Raw genomic sequence first — 20,175 nt, forward strand, 5'->3', positions numbered from 1 at the left:
TTAAGTAAAAATTTCAAATTTACTATCAAGCTAGAGACACATACTTTAAAAAAGTCACACCACTGTCCTGATCCTGAGATTCATATTTTATAGAATGATGAAAACAACTTTTGCTCTCATTAGATCTGGTTATTCCAACCTACCTGCCTTTTCTCTACTAACAATTTGTTCTGCTCACTGCTTCTCCACATCCTTCCCTGCGAAGGACACTGTGGAATTATCAGTTGGACTGATTATCCTCTCTCAGGTCATGTGTCTTTTCTAAATAACTAGGAGATCTCTAGACCTTAATAGCCGAAACGTTAAAATTGTCCAGTGCTCATGGTAGAAGGATTATTTTGTTAATTAGAAAAATTTCCAGGTTATTGGTTTTCTCTCCATTCCCTATGCTTGCTTTCTGCTATTCTGACCTCACTGTTTAAAGAAGAATACTACGAAAGGTATTTCTGTTTTTCAAGTTCTTCTGCTTCCTCCCATCTTGGTGTGTTGTTTTAAATTTTATTCTGCTTACTAAGCTTTGCCATGTGCACATCTTTAAAGAAAATTCTTTTCCAAATCTGCATTATACAAGCTGGTGACTTTCAATATTTTGTCTCTCAAAGTCATTTAAGCCTAATACAATCCACGTACACTGATGAAGAATTTTAATAGGTTAGGGATGTGTATCCTCAGTGCTTCAGCCAGCAAATCCTTAAGGAGAAACTCTGAGATGCACACCGTCTTTGCAAAGACTCGATTCTACCTGCACATCACATAAGCCAGGGACTCCATCAGCTCCTTGGAAAAGCTTTTCCTTCCTGTGTGCACTGATCCATAATGAATGCCCACTCCATAGAACTCCCATGGAATAGTCTGATTCTTATTCAGAAAACTTTTCTACCAAAGTACTCGGATTCGTGGCTGCATGCTAAGTCGCTTCAGTTGTATCCGACTCTTTGCGGCCCTATGGACTGTAGCCCACCAAGCTTCTCTGTCCAGGGGCTTCTTCAGGCGAGAATAGAGTGGGTTGCCGTACCCTCCTCCAGAGGATCTTCCTGACCCAGGGATCGAACCCAGGCGGGTTCTTTCCCACTAGCGCCACCTGGGAAGCCCAGTCTGATTTACAGAGGTGCATGAATGCCAGCCTCTGCGGGTGGGATCAGTGAAGAGGCCTGTAGTTCCTGTGTGGATCCTGGTAATAGTGCCACAAGAACTGTTTAAGCACAAAATACCTCTGATTTATCCTAAACACCTGTGCATTCATCACCAAAATACATCATCTTTATTCAGTAAATTCACACTATTTGTATTTTCCCATGAAATATTCTCAAAAGTGTGGTTGACCCCAGGGGAAAGTGACAAGTTTACTCTGTAGCTCTGAGTATCTTCAAACATGACTATGCACTCTTGCATACAATACCTTATATTACTATTTATGGTTTTGTGAATATACTCTCAGGGAATCTGGATACCAACTCAATGGAAGAAACTGTATTGTAAACTCTTATTAATAGGTTGGTCTCATATAATGTTCCACTTATAGCATATTAAAGTTATCAGACATTTCTGCAGGGCGCATACAAAAAATTCAGTTTCTATTGTTATACTTGGATTAGGGGTTCAAAATAGTTATCTTATGATTTTGATTCATCAAGTATGAAAGTATTTTATATATATATATATATATATATTTTTTTTTTGCTATCTTCAAGTAGGTTTTCCATGATGAAACCTCAGTAAGGTACTTGTGTGGAGAATTTGACACCTGACAAGATTGTATTTGCAACTGATTGACGGGAAAAGGAAAATCCATGACTTATGTCACCATTTCTGGATGTCAGAATGTCTGACAGCTTTGTGTAATCAAAATAGTGAAATGGCTCATGGTAAACTAAAGAACTAAAATACTAAAAGAATTAAAATCATGAGGAATTACCTGAGGATTTCGGAAGAATTTCTGAAAGGTTTAAATACTATTCTGAATTAAGAAGAGAAATGTAATACATAAATAACACATGAATCCACATGGTGATTAGGAAAAATGTATCAAATGTTGATGAAGGTTGTGCCTCTGCTCTGAGCGTGAAGTGATAAGAGTTGTTCTGGCTATTTCACTGGAAAGGCTAAAAGATGAATAAATGGAAGTGAAGACTATGAAATTATAGAACTCTTATTTCCCCAGCTATGGGGATAATTACTTATATATCAGAGTTCCTTTAATCTCAGGGTCTCACCTACAAACAATTTCTAACACTTTTTCTTTGAAGGTCTCACTTTCCCCTCCACAGCCATGAAGCTGCTCAGGGCTTCCCTCTCTCATATCTAGATTATTACTTAACTTCAGCTCCTCCCTGTTCTCATTTGTCATGGAAAAACACAAACAAACAAACAAAAACTTCTGGTATAATCTTTTTTGGCCAACACTGAAAAAAGTATTTCACGCTCATCTTCAGAACACACTTGTTGCCTGTTAAACCCAAGTTACTCTGACAGCTCACAAAACTTTCCTGACTGGCTCGCATGTGCTCCTCAAGGTCATGTCCCATTATATGCCCTCTCTACCAAGAAACAAGTGTGCCACTGTTAATTGCTCTTTTGCACACAAAAACACACACCCTCTGTGTCTGCTTGTACATTTGTGAGATTTTAATGACAGTAGCTATGGTACTATGCTAGGTTCTCGAAGAAGGCAATGGCACCGCACTGCAGTGCTCTTGCCTGGAGAATCCCATGGGCAGAGAAGCCTGGTGGGCTGCAGTCCACGGGGTCGCTAAGAGTCGGACACGACTGAGCGACTTCACTTTTCACTTTCATGCATTGGAGAAGGAAATGGCAACCCACTGCATTGTTCTTGCCTGGAGAATCCCAGGGACAGGGGAGCCTGGTGGGCTGCCGTCTATGGGGTCACACAGAGTCGGACACGACTGAAGCGACTTAGCAGCAGCAGCATGCTGGGTTCTAGATTACAAGCATCTTACTTCTTAAGGTTTGCATGAGCTGATATATGACAAGCACAAGTGTCTGCAATACCATATAGGAAATGCAATAATAGAGTCATAAATAAGGTATAGAGTGAAAGAAAGGGGAAAAATATGAAGACAAATTTATGATGTCATTTTGTTCACATAACCAGGAGCTATAATGGTTTGTAAATTCCATGAATGCAAAGACCTTTCTTTTTATTATACAGGTATTTCAAAAGCATTTTTTGCGTAAATTCACACTGAGTACTCCATCCTGTGCTTCTGAAGTCACAGGTATTCTTGATTTTTTTTCTATGTAGACAGTCAATGATAGAAGTGTATTTATTATTCTAAACATAAAACTACCATCTTGGTGTGGTTGGGACTAAACTGGAGTTCCAGGAATAATAAGGCAACTTGAGCCTCAGTTCTGACTTGTCCCTAATAAGTCAAGTAACTTAGAACAAGACATTGTACCTCCTCAGGTGTCTAAAATGAATAGGTTGAGCTAGATGTCCTACTGCCTTCTGCTATTACAATTCCTAATTCTCCATGTCGGCAACAACTCACAGAATCTACAGTGTTTGTATCACTAGACCATGTGATTTGTTTATGTCATAGACATTCAGATCTCATCATTTCCAAGCGGGAGTTAAATGATCTCCCAGCGAGAATCTACCAAGGTGCTAATTCCCTAAGGTTAGCACCCTGTGGCTTTGTTCCCCTATTTCTTTACTCTTAGAGACACTGGACTAGAAAGAGAGGAACTGCAGCTCTTTGAGCATTCCCTTGGTCACACAGGCGAGCAGGAATCCACATCACGCTTGGCACGTTTATTGATAGTCACCCTGGAGTGACTGACTGGAGATTGAGACTGAGCTAAACTGACAGCTTGAGAGCTTAAAAGCATCGATTAGTGAATGTGCAATGATCTGACCTTCCAACTGTCTCCATGTTGGGGCTTTGGTTTCTATAATGGGAGTTAAAAAAAAAAAAGAGGAAACCTTATTCTTTTATGCTTTATAGTCATTATTCCACCCAAACAAAAAGGGGCATGAATTAATAGACACCCGTGAGTATAATTTTAAGAATTTTCCACACCAGGGACTACACAGAGGAGGATGTACTCTAGGGATAGACCTCATGTGAGCTCAGTACATATTCTCACATTAAACTGCCCGGAATCCACTTCCAGTGAAGGAGAACATTCTGCATTTCGCTGCTGGCCATTGACAGATATTCATATTGCACTTTTTAATTAGATGACAAAGACATTTTCACATATATGTTAGTTGGTGCTAATGAAAATCTACATAAGGAACCAAAGGAAATTAAATAGCTGTTAAGATGATCATTCTGCACATTTTCTTTTTATTTGTGACAATAAAAAAGTGTGAATTGAAAATCTAAGGAAAGATAACAGTTGCCTTTTTCAAAGTGAAATGCACTAAATAAAAAGGCATGTTTATAATAAATATAATACAGTATCTGCAACATTTAATTTAGAGAATGTATAGTAGTGATAGAGACACATAATATTAATTGATCTTATCTCTGTAGGGTTGTGATGAATGGACTGTAAAACCTTTCATTAGTGTTGGTTATGCTTACATGTAGGGCTTCCTTTGTGGCTCAGGTAGTAAAGAATCTGCCTGCAATGCGGGAGACTTGGGTTCAATCCCTGGAGAAGGGAATGGCTACCCACTTCACTATTCTTGTCTGGAACATTCCATGGACAGAGTAATCTGACAGGCTACAATCCACGGGCTTACAAAGAGTCAGACATGACTGAGTGACACTTTCAATTTCATGATTATATATATTTTGTAAAATTAAATTGATGCTGTATAAAGGTCACAAATATAATGCTTATAGCCATTTTGTTTGCTTGCTATTATAAACATGAAATGAGAAGAAGAGAAAATCCTTTGCAGTTTTCTGGCTTCCCTGGAGGTTCAGATGGTAAAGTGTCTGCCTGCAATGCGGAAGATCTGGATTTGATCCCTGGGTTGGGAGTATCTTCCTGGAGAAGGAAATGGCAACCCACTCCAGTACTTTTGCCTGGCAAATTCCATGGATGGAGGAGCCTTGTAGGCTACAGCCCATGGGGTCTCAAAGAGTTGGACACGACTGAGCAACTTCACTGGTTCACTGGGTATTCTTTATGACTGGAAAAGTTTTGTTTCAATAAGTCTATGGTTCTCAAAATCTTATATATGTGAATAATTCCCTGCTCAACTTAACTGCAATTCTGCTTACTAGCCCTTGCTTCCTTTCTTAAATACATTTGGGAACATATGGCACGTTAGTTAATAAGAAATGTCTACAACTTCATTTTTCAGTTAAAAGTAACCATATAAATAATATAATTCATGTAATAAAACAGGAGACTTTTAGTAAACATTTACTCTTGAGTATTACAGGTTTCCCTGGTGGCTCAGATAGTAAAGCATCTGTCTACAATGCGGGAGACCTGGGTTCGATCCCTGGGTGGGGAAGATCCCCTAGAGAAGGAAATGGCAGCCCACTCCAGTACTCTTGCCTGGAAAATCCCATGGACGGAGGAGCCTGGTGGGCTACAGCCCACAGGGTCACAAAGAGTCGGACACGACTGAGCAACTCCACTTTCCACTTTTTCCACATTATTTAAATACTCTTATAATAAGCTATGCTTTGATAATAGAAATATGAATGAAAACAGCAACTTAAATTTGTGAACTATCTGATGCCTTTTCTGATTAATTATATCATTTATTAAGAACTCCCTAGGAATTTGCCTCTATGATGCTATTCAAAATTATAACAGTCACACTCACAAGTGTCTTTTTTTCTTTGTGTATGCATATGTTCTTGTGTCTTCCAAAGTGATGCAGTTCTCTAAGGAATAATGCTATTTTCTTTTTCTAATTTTCATTTATACCCCTATTCAACAAGCACAGTATTTCATAGCTAACATGTGATCATCAAATTTAAAACCATCATATTGACCAAATCTTATTAGAGCTGACGTGTTTTTGATTATGCTCATTTCCAAAGAAAACAAGTAGTGTCACTGAGAAGGAAAACTATCAGTGAACACAATTATTTATTTTTAAAAACTCATAAAGCATTAAGATGTATAAATTTTTCATTTAAAAAGGCATCTTTTTCTCCTTTGAAGATAGTAGAGTTTGGGGCCACTGACTCATTTTTTTGATCATCTATCACCTTGGTTAAGTTGGCTACTTTTTATTGTTCCTGTACCATGAATTATAGATATCTTATAAATAAAAATATGTGAGAAAAGAATTGATTTACTATCAATGATTTATCAATTTTGTAAGTATGTGAGCACTTTTAACTACCATTTATGGGACACAAGGTTTTGTCTTTATGAAATTCAACATCAATGTATATATGACTATCCACACTATTATAAAAACTATGTCTTTATATGTTTACTTAATATATACACCAAACTGCTGAATAAATCATTAAAATAAAGTATGACTTACAGTAGCTGTTTAAAACAGATTTTAAAATATGTAACAGTGAATAAAAATAACAAGAAAATGTTCCATTGACTTCGAGAGAAAGCACTACATTTTATTCTTCTTTGAATTTTCTAGAGCTATTAGCCTTGTCTCATACATAGGAGATGCTCAATAAACATGGAGGATTTTTTTTTTTTTACCATATAGACACAGAAGGGCATGTAACAGGAATTATGGAATAAAGAGAAACACAAGAGAGGGAGAGGAAATGGTAAAAAAAGTCTGTTTCACAGTGATTTCTCATTAATGAGGATGCTACTCCTCTACTGACTACTTAGCAGGGGACCATCTGATCTGCTCTCTGCAGTCAGCTTATTGATTGTGTGGGTCAATGTAATCTGATGCAAAAAGAACCAAGAAAGTAGAAGGTAGCATTTTCCTAGATAAATGGTAAGAAGCAGCTAGTTTACATTTTCATGCCCTGAGGCTTAGTAGCTCCCACATAAAGCTGAATTAAAATTGACAGTTTTTTACCAATAGATCTGACCGAGTGCAAGACTGGTTTTAAAAACCATGAAGACATATTAAAGATAGAATCTGTATGAGCTTGAAGTAAAACTTGCCTTTCCTTTTTTATTTAGACTATCTGTGTTGTACACATACATATCAAGGTCTAGTTGTAGGCATTTGGATGATGGTGGCCCTTGATTTCTGTCTTCCTAGACATGTGCTCTGTGTGATCAGGTGCTCAGTTGTGTCCGACTCTTTGCAATCCTATCCATGGACTTCTACCAGGCTCCTCTGTCCATGGGATTTTCCCAGCAACAATGCTGGAGGGGGTTGCCCTTTCCTCCTCCAGGGATCTTCCCAACTCAGGGATCAACCTATGTCTCCTATGGCACCTGCATTGCAGACAGGTTCTTTTCTGCTGAGCCACTTGGAAAGCCCATCTTCTTAGACGATGAGTCCCCAGAACCAAGGTCACCTCCAAAGCTGACTAAGCGCCTTTGTAACTGTTACCAAAAGCCCCCTGGTAATCACTAACAAGCTCCCTGATTCCCAGTTAGGCAAAGATGCCCACTCCAGTAAACACCCTCTAGCACCCCCAACCAATCACCTAATGCAAACCATCCAGCAGGAATTTCCTTTGTTTTGAGGCTATAAAATTTGGCTATTAACTCACTAAAATGGTTGACTCTCCCTGGCCTGTCAGGAGGTGTTGGCCCACTGCGCTCGCAGTGCCCAACTTTATCTCTGCTGTTTTTTCTTAATAAACTTCCTGCTTTCTGAAATGCTCTATGTTTGGAAATTCTTTTCCAACCTGCACTCAGACTGCCTCAACACCAGATACCTAACACCTAACCGTTTTCCTGCTAGTCAGTGGTCCCGCTAAACTCAAGTCAAAATGATCAGCTCTAAGAAAATACCAACAATGAAACAATATCTTCTAGGCAAAGCTTCTAAACCAACTGACTAACAAACAAAACCTCAGAAAAACAAACCCCAAATGCAAATATGTAATCCACAAAACACAAAGCATTATTGAAGAGAATAAAACTACTGGATAAAAAAGAAGTTTGTGTTAAATGCCAGCTATAGTATTTCCAGCAGAGTTCCCAACATCAATTCAGCGCTCACAAATTGCTAGTTTTTTCTCTTTCACCCCAGGAGAGAATGTTCAGTGTTACCTGCCAGAGAGGATCTTTTTGCTCAGGGAAGAGGTCAAAGTACTTGTGTGCTAGCTGCACTGGAGGCAGAGTTTGCAATTTCAGGTTGGTCCAGCTCTGAACGAAGTTGGCCAGGTTCACAAAGGTGTACAACCCTAGGCGGTCATTCCCATAGTTTGATAAATGGGTCATGAAAATGCTGATCTGAAAAATAAAAATGACCAGAAATATCATATGCATATGCTCAAAAGTGGCATGGAAGCTCTAAGAAGAACTTCACCTAAACATGGAATTTTCTGAGAAGTACAATTATCATTTTAGGTGGCATTAGGGTAGTAGTCCCGCCCTCCACATTCATATGTTGAAACTGTAACTCCCAAAGTGACTGTATTCAAAGGTAGATTCTTTAGGGAGGTGATTCAGCTTAAATGAAGTCGTAAGGATCCTACCCTGATGGTCTGGTAGCCTTATAAGAACACAGACACCACAGTGCATTTCCCCCCGGCCCCCTCTCCTTTTCTCTTTCCGTCTCTCCCTTTCTCTCCCTCCCTCCTGCAATGCACAGTGGAGAGTCCAGCTGGGAACACAGCCAGAAAGTGGCTGTCTTTAAGTCAGGCTGCTGCTGCTGCTGAGTCGCTTCAGTCGTGTCCAACTCTGTGCGACCCCACAGACGGCAGCCCACCAGGCTCCCCCGTCCCTGGGATTCTCCAGGCAAGAGCACTGGAGTGGGTTGCCATTGCCTTCTCCAATGCATGAAAGTGAAAAGTGAAATTGAAGCCTCTCAGTCCAGTCATGTCTGACTCTTAGCGACCCCATGGACTGCAGCCTACCAGGCTCCTCTATCCATGGGATTTTCCAGGCAAGAGTACTGGAGTGGGGTGCCATTGCCTTCTCCATTTTAAGTCAGGAAGAAACTGAATTTTCTGGCACCTCCATCATGGACTTGTAACTTCAAAAACTGAGAAAATAAATGTATGCTGTTTAAATCACCCAATCTGTGATGTCTTGTTATGGCAGTTTGCAAAGACTAATACTGGTAGAAAGTCACACATCTGATTTCTATTTCAAAGTCACTCTTAAACTCACTCTAAAAATAAAAATTGAAATTGGGATAGGCCAACCTCATTGTTCATTAAAAGTATAGTGTTACTTTACATTTTAGCTTTTCCCCATTGTGGAATCAACACTATCAAATTCAATAATCTAATAACTTCCAGACTAGCAAAGAACCAGAATCATACCACTTTTAAAATTAAACAATTCTTTCAGAACTCTTTTAGTTTATATATGTATATGGGTTGAAATGAAATCAAAATTAAGAAAACTTGTCTTTTTGTGGTCTAATGAGGGATTTTTACTGCAATAAAGAAGTTGTTAATGTTTGCACAGCCACTGATTGCCTTTAGCCAACTACTCTTCCATACTTATTACTTTTTTATAATTTTTCCTACCTCAGGATTAACTTTAAATATATTGTAGCATTTGGGTATTGTGGATCAGAGTCTAGAAAAAGTAAAAATCTAGATTGATTGCTCTTGAGAGAGCAACAAAAATTTGAATGTGATTAATGATATAATCTTATATACAACTCATCAAGGATTGCAGCTGGAATGATATAAAAATACCAAATAAAAGAGAACTTGCATAATCTGGGTCTAAACTGAAGAAAGTACAAATGCAACTCATTAAAAAGGGAGCTCATCATTTTCCACCATAGACAATACTTGTACTTGCTCCTCTACCTCAAATATACATATAAGCATTTAAAAAATACATTTTATTATTTACTATTTACATATATAAATATTTTGGAACAACTAATACAATTATTTCATTAACTTCATGAGAAAACTAAGCGTAATATCATGTAGGGAAGACATCTTTCACCTTAAAAATAGTAGAGCTTTATTGGGTTACTATCTAAAACATGAGTTACTATCTAACTCAATGAAACTATGAGCCATGCCATGTAGGGCCACCCAAGACTGATGGGCTGTGGTGGAGAGGTCTGACGAAATGTGGTCCACTGGAGAAGGGAATGACAAACCACTTCAGCATTCTTGCCTTGAGAACCCTATGAACAGTATGGAAAAGCAAAAGGATGACATTGAAAGATGAACTCCCCAGGTCAGTAGGTGCCCAATATACTATTAGAGAAACAGCTCCAGAAAGAATGAAGAGGCTGAGCCAAAACCAAAGCAAAGCCTAGCTGTGGATGTGACTGGTGATGGAAGTGAAGTCTGATGCTGTAAGGAGCAGTATTGCAGAGGAACCCGGAATGTTATGTCCACGAATCAAGGTAAATTGGAAGTGCTCAAGCAGGAGATGGTAAGAGTGAACATCGACATTTCAGGGATCAGTGAACTGAAATCAACTGAAATGGGCGAATTTAATTTGATGATCATTGTATTTACTACTGTGGACAAGAATCCCTTAGAAGAAATGGAATAGCCCTCATAGTCAACAAGAGTTCAAAATGCAGTACTTGGGTGCAATCTCAAAAACAACAGAATGTTCATTTCCAAGGCAAGTACTCAATATCATAGTAATCCAAGTCTATGCTCCAACCACTAATGCCAAAGAAGTTGAAGTTGAAATGGTTCAATGAAGACCTACAAGACCTTCTAGAATTAAAACCAAAAAAGATGTCCTTTTCAACTGATATTAAGAAGAGGTGGCAAGAATACACAGAGCTATACAAAAAAGATCTTCATGACCAAGATAACCATGATGGTGTGATCACTCACCTAGAGCCAGACTTCCAGGAAGGTGAAGTCTAGTGGGCCTTAGGGAGGTCACCACAAACAAAGCTGGTGGAGGGGAGGGAATTCCAGTTGAGCTTTTTCAGATTCTAAAAGATGATGCTGTTGCACTCAATATGCCAGTAAATTTGTACTCAAAAGATAAAGTGTTGCACACAATATGCCAGCAGATTTGGAAAACTCAGCAGTGGCCACAGGACTGGAAAAGGTCAGTTTTCATTCCAATCCCAAGGAAAGGCAGTGCCAAAAATTGTTCCAAGTACCGCACAGTTGCACTCATCCCACACTCTAGCAAAATAGTGCTCAAAATTCTCCAAGCTAGACTTCAACAGTACATGAACTGAGAGCTTTCAGATGTTTAAGCTGGATTTAGAAAAGGCAGAGGAATCAGAGATCAAATTGCCAACATTCGTTGCATCATAGAAAAACCAAGATAATTCCAGAAAAACATCTACTTCTGCTTCACCTACTATGTCATAGCTTTTGACTGTCTGGATCACAACAAACTGTGGAAAATTCTTCAAGAGGTGGGAATACCAGACCACGTGACCTGCCTCCTGAGAAATCTGTATTCAGGTCAAAAAGCAACAATTAGAAATGGACATGGAACAACAGACTGGTTCCAAATTAAAAAAGGAGAATGTCAAACCCGTGTATTGTCACCTTGCGTATTTAACTTACATGCAGAGTACATCATGTGAAATGCCGGGCCTCATGAAGGACAAGCTGGAATCAAGATTGCCAGGAGAAATATCAATAAGCTGAGATATGCAGATGATGCCACCCTTATGGCAGGAAGTGAAGAAGAACTGAATAACTTCTTGATGAAAGTGAAAGAGGAGAGTGAAAAAGCTAGCTTGAAACTCAGCATTCAAAAAACTAAGATCATAGCATCTGGTCACATCACTTCATGGTAAATAGATTGGGAAACAATGGAAACAGTGAGAGACTTTACATTTTTGGGCTCCAAAATCATTGCAGGTAATGACTGCAGCCATGAAGTTAAAAGATGCTTACTCTTTGGAAGAAAAGCTATGACCAACCTAGACAGCATATTAAAAAGCAGAGACGTTACTTTGCCAACAAAAGTCCATCCAGTCAAAACTGTGGTTTTTCCAATAGTCATGTATGAATGTGAGAGTTGGACCATAAAGAAAGCTGAGTGCTGAAGAATTAATGCTTTTGAACTGTGATGTTGAAGAAGACTCTTGAGAGTCTCTTGAACAGCAAGGAGATCCAACTAGTCAATCCTAAAGGAAATCAGTCCTGAATATAATTTGGAAGGACTGATGATGAAGCTCCAATAGTTTGGCCACCTGATGCGAAGAGCTGACTCATTAGAAAAGACCCCGATGCTGGGAAAGACTGAAGGTAAAAGGAGAAGGGGATGACAGAAGATGAGATGGTTGGTTGTCATCACCGGCTCAATGGACATTAGTTTGAGCAAGCTATGGGAGTTGTTGATGGACAGTGAACCCGGCATGCTGCAGTCCATGGGGTCACAAAGAGTTGGACACAACTGTATGCATGAACTGAACTGACTGATGTAAAATATATGAAGAATTCAAACAACAATAACAAAACACCACAAAAGTCCAAACAACCCAGTTAAAAAATGGGCAGCAGGTCTAAATGGACATTTTTTGGGGGGAAGAAGACTTATAGATTGCCAAGAAGCACAAGAAAGAAAGCTTTATGTCATTATTAAGGACATGCACATCAAAACCACAATAAGGTATCATCTCAAACCTATCAGAATGACTATACAAAAAAATACAACAAATTACAAGTGTTGGATAGGATATGGAGAAAAGGGAATCCTCATGCTCTATTGCTAGGAATGTAAATTGGTACAGCTATTGTGAAAAACAGTATGGAGGTTCTTCAAAAAATTAGAAAGATAACTATCATAATCCAGCAATTCTACTTTATGGTATGTATATGAAGAAAATGAAAGCACAAGTTAGAAAAGATACATGCACACCTATGTTTTTTGCAGTATTATCTATAATAGCTAAGATATAGAAGCAACCTAATGCCCTTCACTAGACAAATGGATAAAGAAGATGCAATATGTATATATATATGGGAACACATTAATATTATGGAATATTACTTAGCCATAAAAGGAATGAAATCTTGCCATTTGTGATATTGATGGACTTAGAGGGTATTATACTGACTGAAATAAGTCAGACAGAGAAAGACAATTACTATATGATTTCACTTACATGTGGAGTCTAAAAAACAAAACAAATGAACAAACATAACAGAACAGAAACAACTCACAGACACACAAGACAAACAGGTGGTTGCCAGATATAAAGGGGCTCAGGGGAGAAGAGAAATAAGTGAGGGAGACCAGAAGGTACAAACTTCTAGAGGCAAAATAAATGACTCATGGGTATGAAATGTACAGTGTGGGGCATGTAGTCAATAAATATGTAATACCTTTGCATGGTGGTAGACAGTATTTAGACATATCGTGGTGGTCATTTAAAAATGTATAGAAATAATGAATCATTATGTTGTGTACCAGAAACTAAGATAGTCTGGTACATCAATATATGTCAAAAACAAACAAACAAATATAAAATCTCACAGAAAAAGAGATCAGATTTGTGGCAACCAGAGGTGAGGGGGTGGGAAGAGGGAGGAGGGATTGGATGAAGGTAGTTAAAAGGTGCAAACTTCCAGTTACAAGATCAATAACTACAAAGGATATAATGTACAACATGATAAATATAATTAACACTTCTGTATGTTATGCATGAAACCTGTAAAGAGAGTAAATTCTAAGTTCTCATCATGAGGAGAAAATATCTCTTTTCTAATTTTTTAAATTTTGTGCCTATATAAAATAATGGATAGTCACTAAAATTATTGTGGTAATCATTTCATAATGTATGTTAAGTCAACTCACTGTGCTGTATGTACACCCTGAACTTAAACAGTGCAGTATGGCAATCATATCTCAATAAAACTAGAAAAAAAATAGAGCTTTAGCTTGCGCAAGAATTAAGAAAAAAGCACTCTGGTAAGGTAGTATAAGCTGTAAGTCAAAGGTATCAGATTCATGGAATGCTCTTTATAGAAAGCTGAAAAGTGTCCTCTGAGGACAGCCCACTAAGTTGGTTAAAGATACTCCTCACCATGGCTGAAGGCAGGGAGGAGAGTGGAGAACTTGGACTATTCCCCTCAGAATCCTAACTTACATAAAATATCACCATCAAGTATATAGCACTTACTATGTGTTAGGCATAACTCGAAGCCCTTTACATGTAGGAAATGATTAAGTCCTCACCACAGACTTATAAGGCAGGTATGGTTATTGTCCCCTTCGGCAGACGAAGAAACTGAGGCATAGGTAAATAATTTGTTCAAGTCCCACATTCAATGGCAGAGCAGAATTTAAAATCTAGGCAAAGCTGATACATGATATACCCAAAACCTTCACCTAAAGAGTTTTATGTATAGAGCTTGACATCCATCATTGCTTTACTTTTGCCTTTTTGAAAATAAAAGACCAAGAATATGAATACTTCTAAAGAAGAAAGTAGAAAATCTAGGTATTATCTTGGCAACATAAAGCTTTTCTTTTTTAACTCAGAATGATAGAACATAAATTATTTTTAGACTCACATGATTATTTTTAAGACAACAAATTATAGTATAAAAGAATTTTACAGATAGGCTACAAATTTATCTTTGAAGGCAGTATCACTTCTATCATATTTCCAGTCCATTTCCACCTGCCCCCTGCCTCCCTGGGGTGTATTCAAAGCTTTTTATTTTAAAGGTCAAAAGTGAGAAAAGCTATTTTAAAGAATATTCTTTACAAAGCTTGTTTAGATAGAAATTTAAATTAAATCCCTCAAATATTAGTTGATACAATGATCTTGATATTCATGTGGAATCATTTGAACAAGTTCAGGGTGTTTACATAGGTCAAACTCTATCGCATTTTTAAGCTCATCCCCCCCTCCCCCGCCCCAGATAGAAAGTGCCCTCTTGGCAGGACTTAATTATAGCATTTTTAGAACATAACATAGTATCACTAGTTGATGACCATATAATTGCAATTGCTGTCATGAAAACTTCTTTGTAATCACCACAAAATAATATGCATTTGATCCCAATAAGTGTACATTTATCTCATGTCACTACTGTAATTAAGAAATAAGACAGTATAAGTAGAATTCTCCAGGATAATTATAGTTCCTCAGGACTGAAATTATTATGAAAAACCAGGCTGCAGGCAAATGTCTGAAGAAATATTATAAGGTCCTAGAAACCTACCACCTGCCCTCTAGCACTGTTATTTTAAGATGGAATTTTAAGGTACCTGTCATTGTTTAAAACCTGACAAAAACATAAATAAAAAATACTACTTGGAGAATATGGTAAAAATGATTTTTATATCATGAGCAGATGTATCCTACAGAGTGGGCATTGCCATAATGCTCCTAAAAGATTTTGTAGCCTACTGATTTTGTCGTTTATCCAGAATTTCCTTAGGAGAACAAGTTGTGCTTTCTGAAGGAAGTAAAACACGGATGCAAGGCAAATGGAAAATCCACGTTTGGAAGAAAGCAGTCTGGAGACATTGTGTGGTTCTAAGCTGAGGCACGCCTCTGCATTTAAATGTCCCTTTGCTGAGAAAAAAGGTGAGCAACCTGGCCACAGCAGTTGCAATAGCTGTCTACCGAGCAGCATGTGTACATGTTTTACTGGTTAGAAATAAATTAGTGCTGGAACATGGTCAATTGACTGCACTTTAAGGAGAAAAATTCTGTAAACACAGCTTAACCGTGCATATCTGACTTGCTAAAAGCACCTATTATGCAGACAGAACATTTTAGTTTTAGGATTTCTGGCCACACATCTTGTTTATTAAAGAAAAAAAAAACTATTCAGAGCATGGAGGAAGAGTAGACAGATTAAGATTGGATATGGTTGGAAACATAAATAAGGAAAGTCAAAAGAAATGCAGTATAAAACAGTTGTAAATAATTTTTTACAGACATAATATATTGCTACTATTTTTTACATGACAGTATATGTTCACCACAGGCTTCCCCGATGATTTAGTGGTAAAGATTCTGCCTGCCAATGCAGGGGATGTGAGTTTGACCCCTGGGTCAGGAAGATCCCCTGGAGAAGGAGATAGCAACACACTCCAGTATTTTTGCCTGGGAAACCCCATGGGCAGAGCAGCCTGGAGTGCCATAGTTCATGGGGAGTCGGACACGACTTTGCAACTATACAATATGTTCCTCCACTTATGCTGTGCTTTTATTCTGATCGTTATTTCCTTAAGGATATAGTAAAACTACTCTTGCCCAATACTTCCCAAAGCATCATCTAGAAAAGGTGTGACTGTGATACTTGGTGCAAATGGTTTACAAATGCAAACCCACTGGACCTGGAAATACTGCAGCTCAGAGATTTGCGTGGATTCAGACAAGCAGCGCTTTGCCTTTCACAGACATCATGTTCAACGGATGAGCTTAAGGATAAGATATCCAACACTAACGTCAGTAGGCCTCCTGTTGGCAAGTCTCCCAGAGGGGTCACTGAAGTCAGGCTTCTGTCACCAAGCTGGCCTCTGGGCTGCCTCCACCTTGCCATTGTCTCTGAGACATATGTCTCTCCCTCGCTGTCCACACTTTCAACTCTATAACCAAACATGAAACAGACCTAAATTCTGCCTTTAATCTGTCGTAAAAATTAAAATCAAGCTTGAAGGTACTCTCAGTCTAACTATTCATTAAAAACATAAAACAGAGTTTCTTATGTTAGGTGAAATACACATGCAACAAATTTAGGAAAATCATGACCTGTAGAATAAATCCACTGAAGGAGGTATCTATTGCTCAACTCAGAGAAGGCAATGGCACCCCACTCCAGTACTCTTTTCCAGTACTCTGGAAAATCCCATGGCCGGAGGAGCCTGGTAGGCTGCAGTCCATGGGGTCACGAAGAGTCGGACATGACTGAGCGACTTCACTTTCACTTTTCACTTTCATGCATTGGAGAAGGCAATGGCAACCCACTCCAGTGTTCTTGCCTGGAGAATCCCAGGGACGGGGGAGCCTGGTGGGCTGCCATCTATGGGGTCTTACAGAGCTGGACATGACTGAAGCGACTTAGCAGCAGCAGCTACTGTTCAAAGAAAGAGGAGGTTTTAAAGAAAGTGATGTATTAATGTTGGTAACAGGGAATTGGATAAAAATAATGGGACTCTAAAGGATAATCTTTTGTTTCAACTGGCACGTGCTCAGCTGTGTCTCATTCTGTGACCATTTGGACTGTAGCCCTCGGGCTTCTCTGTTCATGGGATTTCCCAGGCAAGAATACTGAAGGGGGTTGTCATTTCCTCCTCCAGGGGATCTTACCTTGAATCCAGGGATCGAATATGTGTCTCCTGAATTGCAGGTGAATTCTTCCCCCACTGAGCCATGGGGAGGCTAATTTTTAAATGTGGGTAAAAGCACAGTCTGTCGCAGTGACAAACAAAATATTATTCCGTAAATGTGGGCAAGTGACTGTTCTGAGTATTTAGCTGCAAGTCATGCAATTGTTTTGTATATCATTTTATTTTGCCCCTCTTATTAAGTAGAAAGGATAAAAGAGAAAAAGGAAAATAAAATAAAAAACAAAGGCTTTATTTTATCCAGAAAATGAAGACTCAACCTTCTCTAAATTGAGCAAAACTATTTTCAGACTGCCAATACCAGAACAGTTTTCTGGCTTTTCCTACTTATATGACAAACACAATGGCACTGTAAATTGTATGGATGCTAATATCCATAGCCAGAAAATCAAGTGTAGTAGCTTAAATTGGAATTTAAAATCATTTTTTAGGGCATATATTCTTATTTAAAGTACACTTGAAATATTTGGATATCAATTCTGTGCCTTAGAGTGCCTCTAAAAATGCAATCATTCACAGAGTTTTCAGATACCTGGTTCATAGAAAAAACACAGTATTACAACAAATACAGGAAGATACAACAGCTTTGCAGAGCAAGAAGAGATGTACCCTGCTTTAAGGCAGCCAGCCCTGTCTTCATGCCACAGCTCAGATTGACATTAAGTATTAGCAGTTTGTTTCCATTTTTGCCTCTGTGGCCCTGTCAGTGTGCTGCTCTTCAGAAAGAGTTCATTGTGTTTAAAAATATGTCCATTAGTTTGTTAAATTATTGATTAGGCTTTTAGTTCTCATAAAATGTGAAGATAGATGGAATATAGGGGAGGCATCTCTGATGTTTCATCTGATGGGCTTTGGCATTGTACTCTTATTTTTCCTATAAAAGGAGATCTTATGTCTTTTTGTTCTGAATAGAGGCTGGAACCACACAAGAGATACTAAGAATTCGACTATGCTTAACATTGCCAAGGTTTAAGCACTCATTACCAAGTTTTAAGCACTATACCAACATTACCAGCTTTAAGCACTTATGACATAATTGTTGTGTTATAATTATAGGCACCCCAATACTACTTTTTCAGTCCTGGGCAACTAATAACTTGGTATATGCATATGTCTATGTATTCAGATGCCAAAAGTATGGAATATTTGGCCAAATCTAACACAGTTATATTACTTTGCCACTCAGTCTAAAAGCCCATCATTAGCTTGGAATTCACTATTGAATTATACCACTTTATTTTTTTTTAAGTATCATATATTGAAAATTTGGTCAATGATTGATTTTTTTAAACACATGATGCAGTTGAATCATAATATTAATTTATTTATATAACTTTGCCATGGGGCTTTATGTTCGTTTTTGTTGTATTGATTAAGTACTAAGAACTCACCCTGTTTTAGAGAAAAGGTTCATGAAGATCAAAGGGTTTGAGTGTTTTCTCTCAGATTATAGAGGGAATCCCAGCAAATCGTTGCTCAAAGTTGGGTATGTGAATTCAGAATCAGTGCTCACACCCAAGGTTCTGCCAGAGACTTTGGTCCCAAGTTTATCTGATTCCTAATTTCTGATTTTTCTCCTCCTGTTGTTTTAATTATCTGGTAGATTTTATTTGTAACAATGTTAGGTAAAAACTAACATTTCTTTGTGAACTTTTCCTAGAATTGATTCAACATAAAATTTGATTAATGTATTAAATTTTTTTAGAAGTGAAAGAAATAGGTCAGTACTTCAATATTTACATCTCTACACATTTCACATTACATCACTACAATTTCAACTGATTATTGACTCTGAATGTTTCAAAATAATACAAAATAAAGACAGAAATTGCTATTTCATATGGGAAGATTAGCATATTTCTTAATAGAAATGTGTTTTAGAAATTGAAAAGTAACTCCAAACTTTCAATATTAAAGAAACATTGATTTCAAAAGACCATTCAAAATGTATTTCTCTAAAACTGGTCTTAGGAAGGGAAAGAAAAAGAGGACAAGAACAAGAAGAAAGGAACAAAGAAAGGAAAAAAGGAAGGGAGAGAGGGTGGAAGGAAGGAAGAAGGCAGGAGGAGGGCAGGAAGGAAGAGAGAAAAAGGAAGAAAGAGAAACAAAGAAAAGGCCCAAAGTCCAATATATTTCACCATCTGTAGGGCAGATGGACAGGAAAAATGTCGGAATGATTTAGTTTACTTCTTTAAATCTCTACTGAGTAAACTCCAGCTATTGATTCAACCACTCAGCCTGCTTCTCTAAGCAGAGGGGGCTCTTTCATTCCATGTGACTTTCAATGTGGTTTCATGTAAGAGGTGCATCGCCACAGGCATTTATAATTAATTACTACTCTCAGTTGATGCTTTAACATCCCACACCCTTGACTATTATAAGGAAGACTTTTCTTGGGTGTGTAAAAAACTAAACCTTTGTTTTTAATTTGGAGCAGGTTTGGTGAAGAAAATAATACTAATCAAACAGTTAAAAAAAAAAAAGAAGAAAGAATAATTAACGTATTATCCTGGGAGTCTTTACGGCATAAGTCAGATAACATAAAGGATTTTGGGTTGCTGTTATAATTCACATCAGTTTGGTTTGCATACAGTGGGGACAGTACCAATATGAAATATGGAACCAAAATGCCTGGGTTTAAGGACTGTCTCTGCCCTATCATATAGATTAACATCTCTGAATCTCAGAATTTTCTACTATAAATGGAAACAATAAATTACAGTTTTATAAAATTTATTACCATTATGCATATTCAATTAAGGTAACTATGGAGTAGTTAACATATCAAATATAGTTTTTAATTAGTTGATATACATCTCAGAGGTAATATCTTTTGTAAGCAAAGTTGGTGTTTCTTTGATTTGCTGAAATAACTGCATATATCATGCTTATGAT

At 37.9% G+C, this 20,175-nt stretch overlaps 1 protein-coding gene across 1 annotated transcript in view; it reads right to left on the minus strand.

Annotated features, from left to right (window-relative positions):
• Positions 1-20,175, minus strand: part of LOC110134605 (bifunctional heparan sulfate N-deacetylase/N-sulfotransferase 4) — a 289,078-nt gene that overhangs the window by 36,059 nt on the left and 232,844 nt on the right. The window contains exon 7 of the mRNA XM_020889220.2: positions 8,104-8,286. Within this exon, the coding sequence (XP_020744879.1) occupies positions 8,104-8,286 (183 nt within the window). The remainder of the gene's footprint in view (positions 1-8,103; positions 8,287-20,175) is intronic.

This window comes from Odocoileus virginianus, chromosome 21 (assembly GCF_023699985.2).
Source record: "Odocoileus virginianus isolate 20LAN1187 ecotype Illinois chromosome 21, Ovbor_1.2, whole genome shotgun sequence".
Lineage (NCBI taxonomy): Eukaryota > Metazoa > Chordata > Mammalia > Artiodactyla > Cervidae > Odocoileus > Odocoileus virginianus.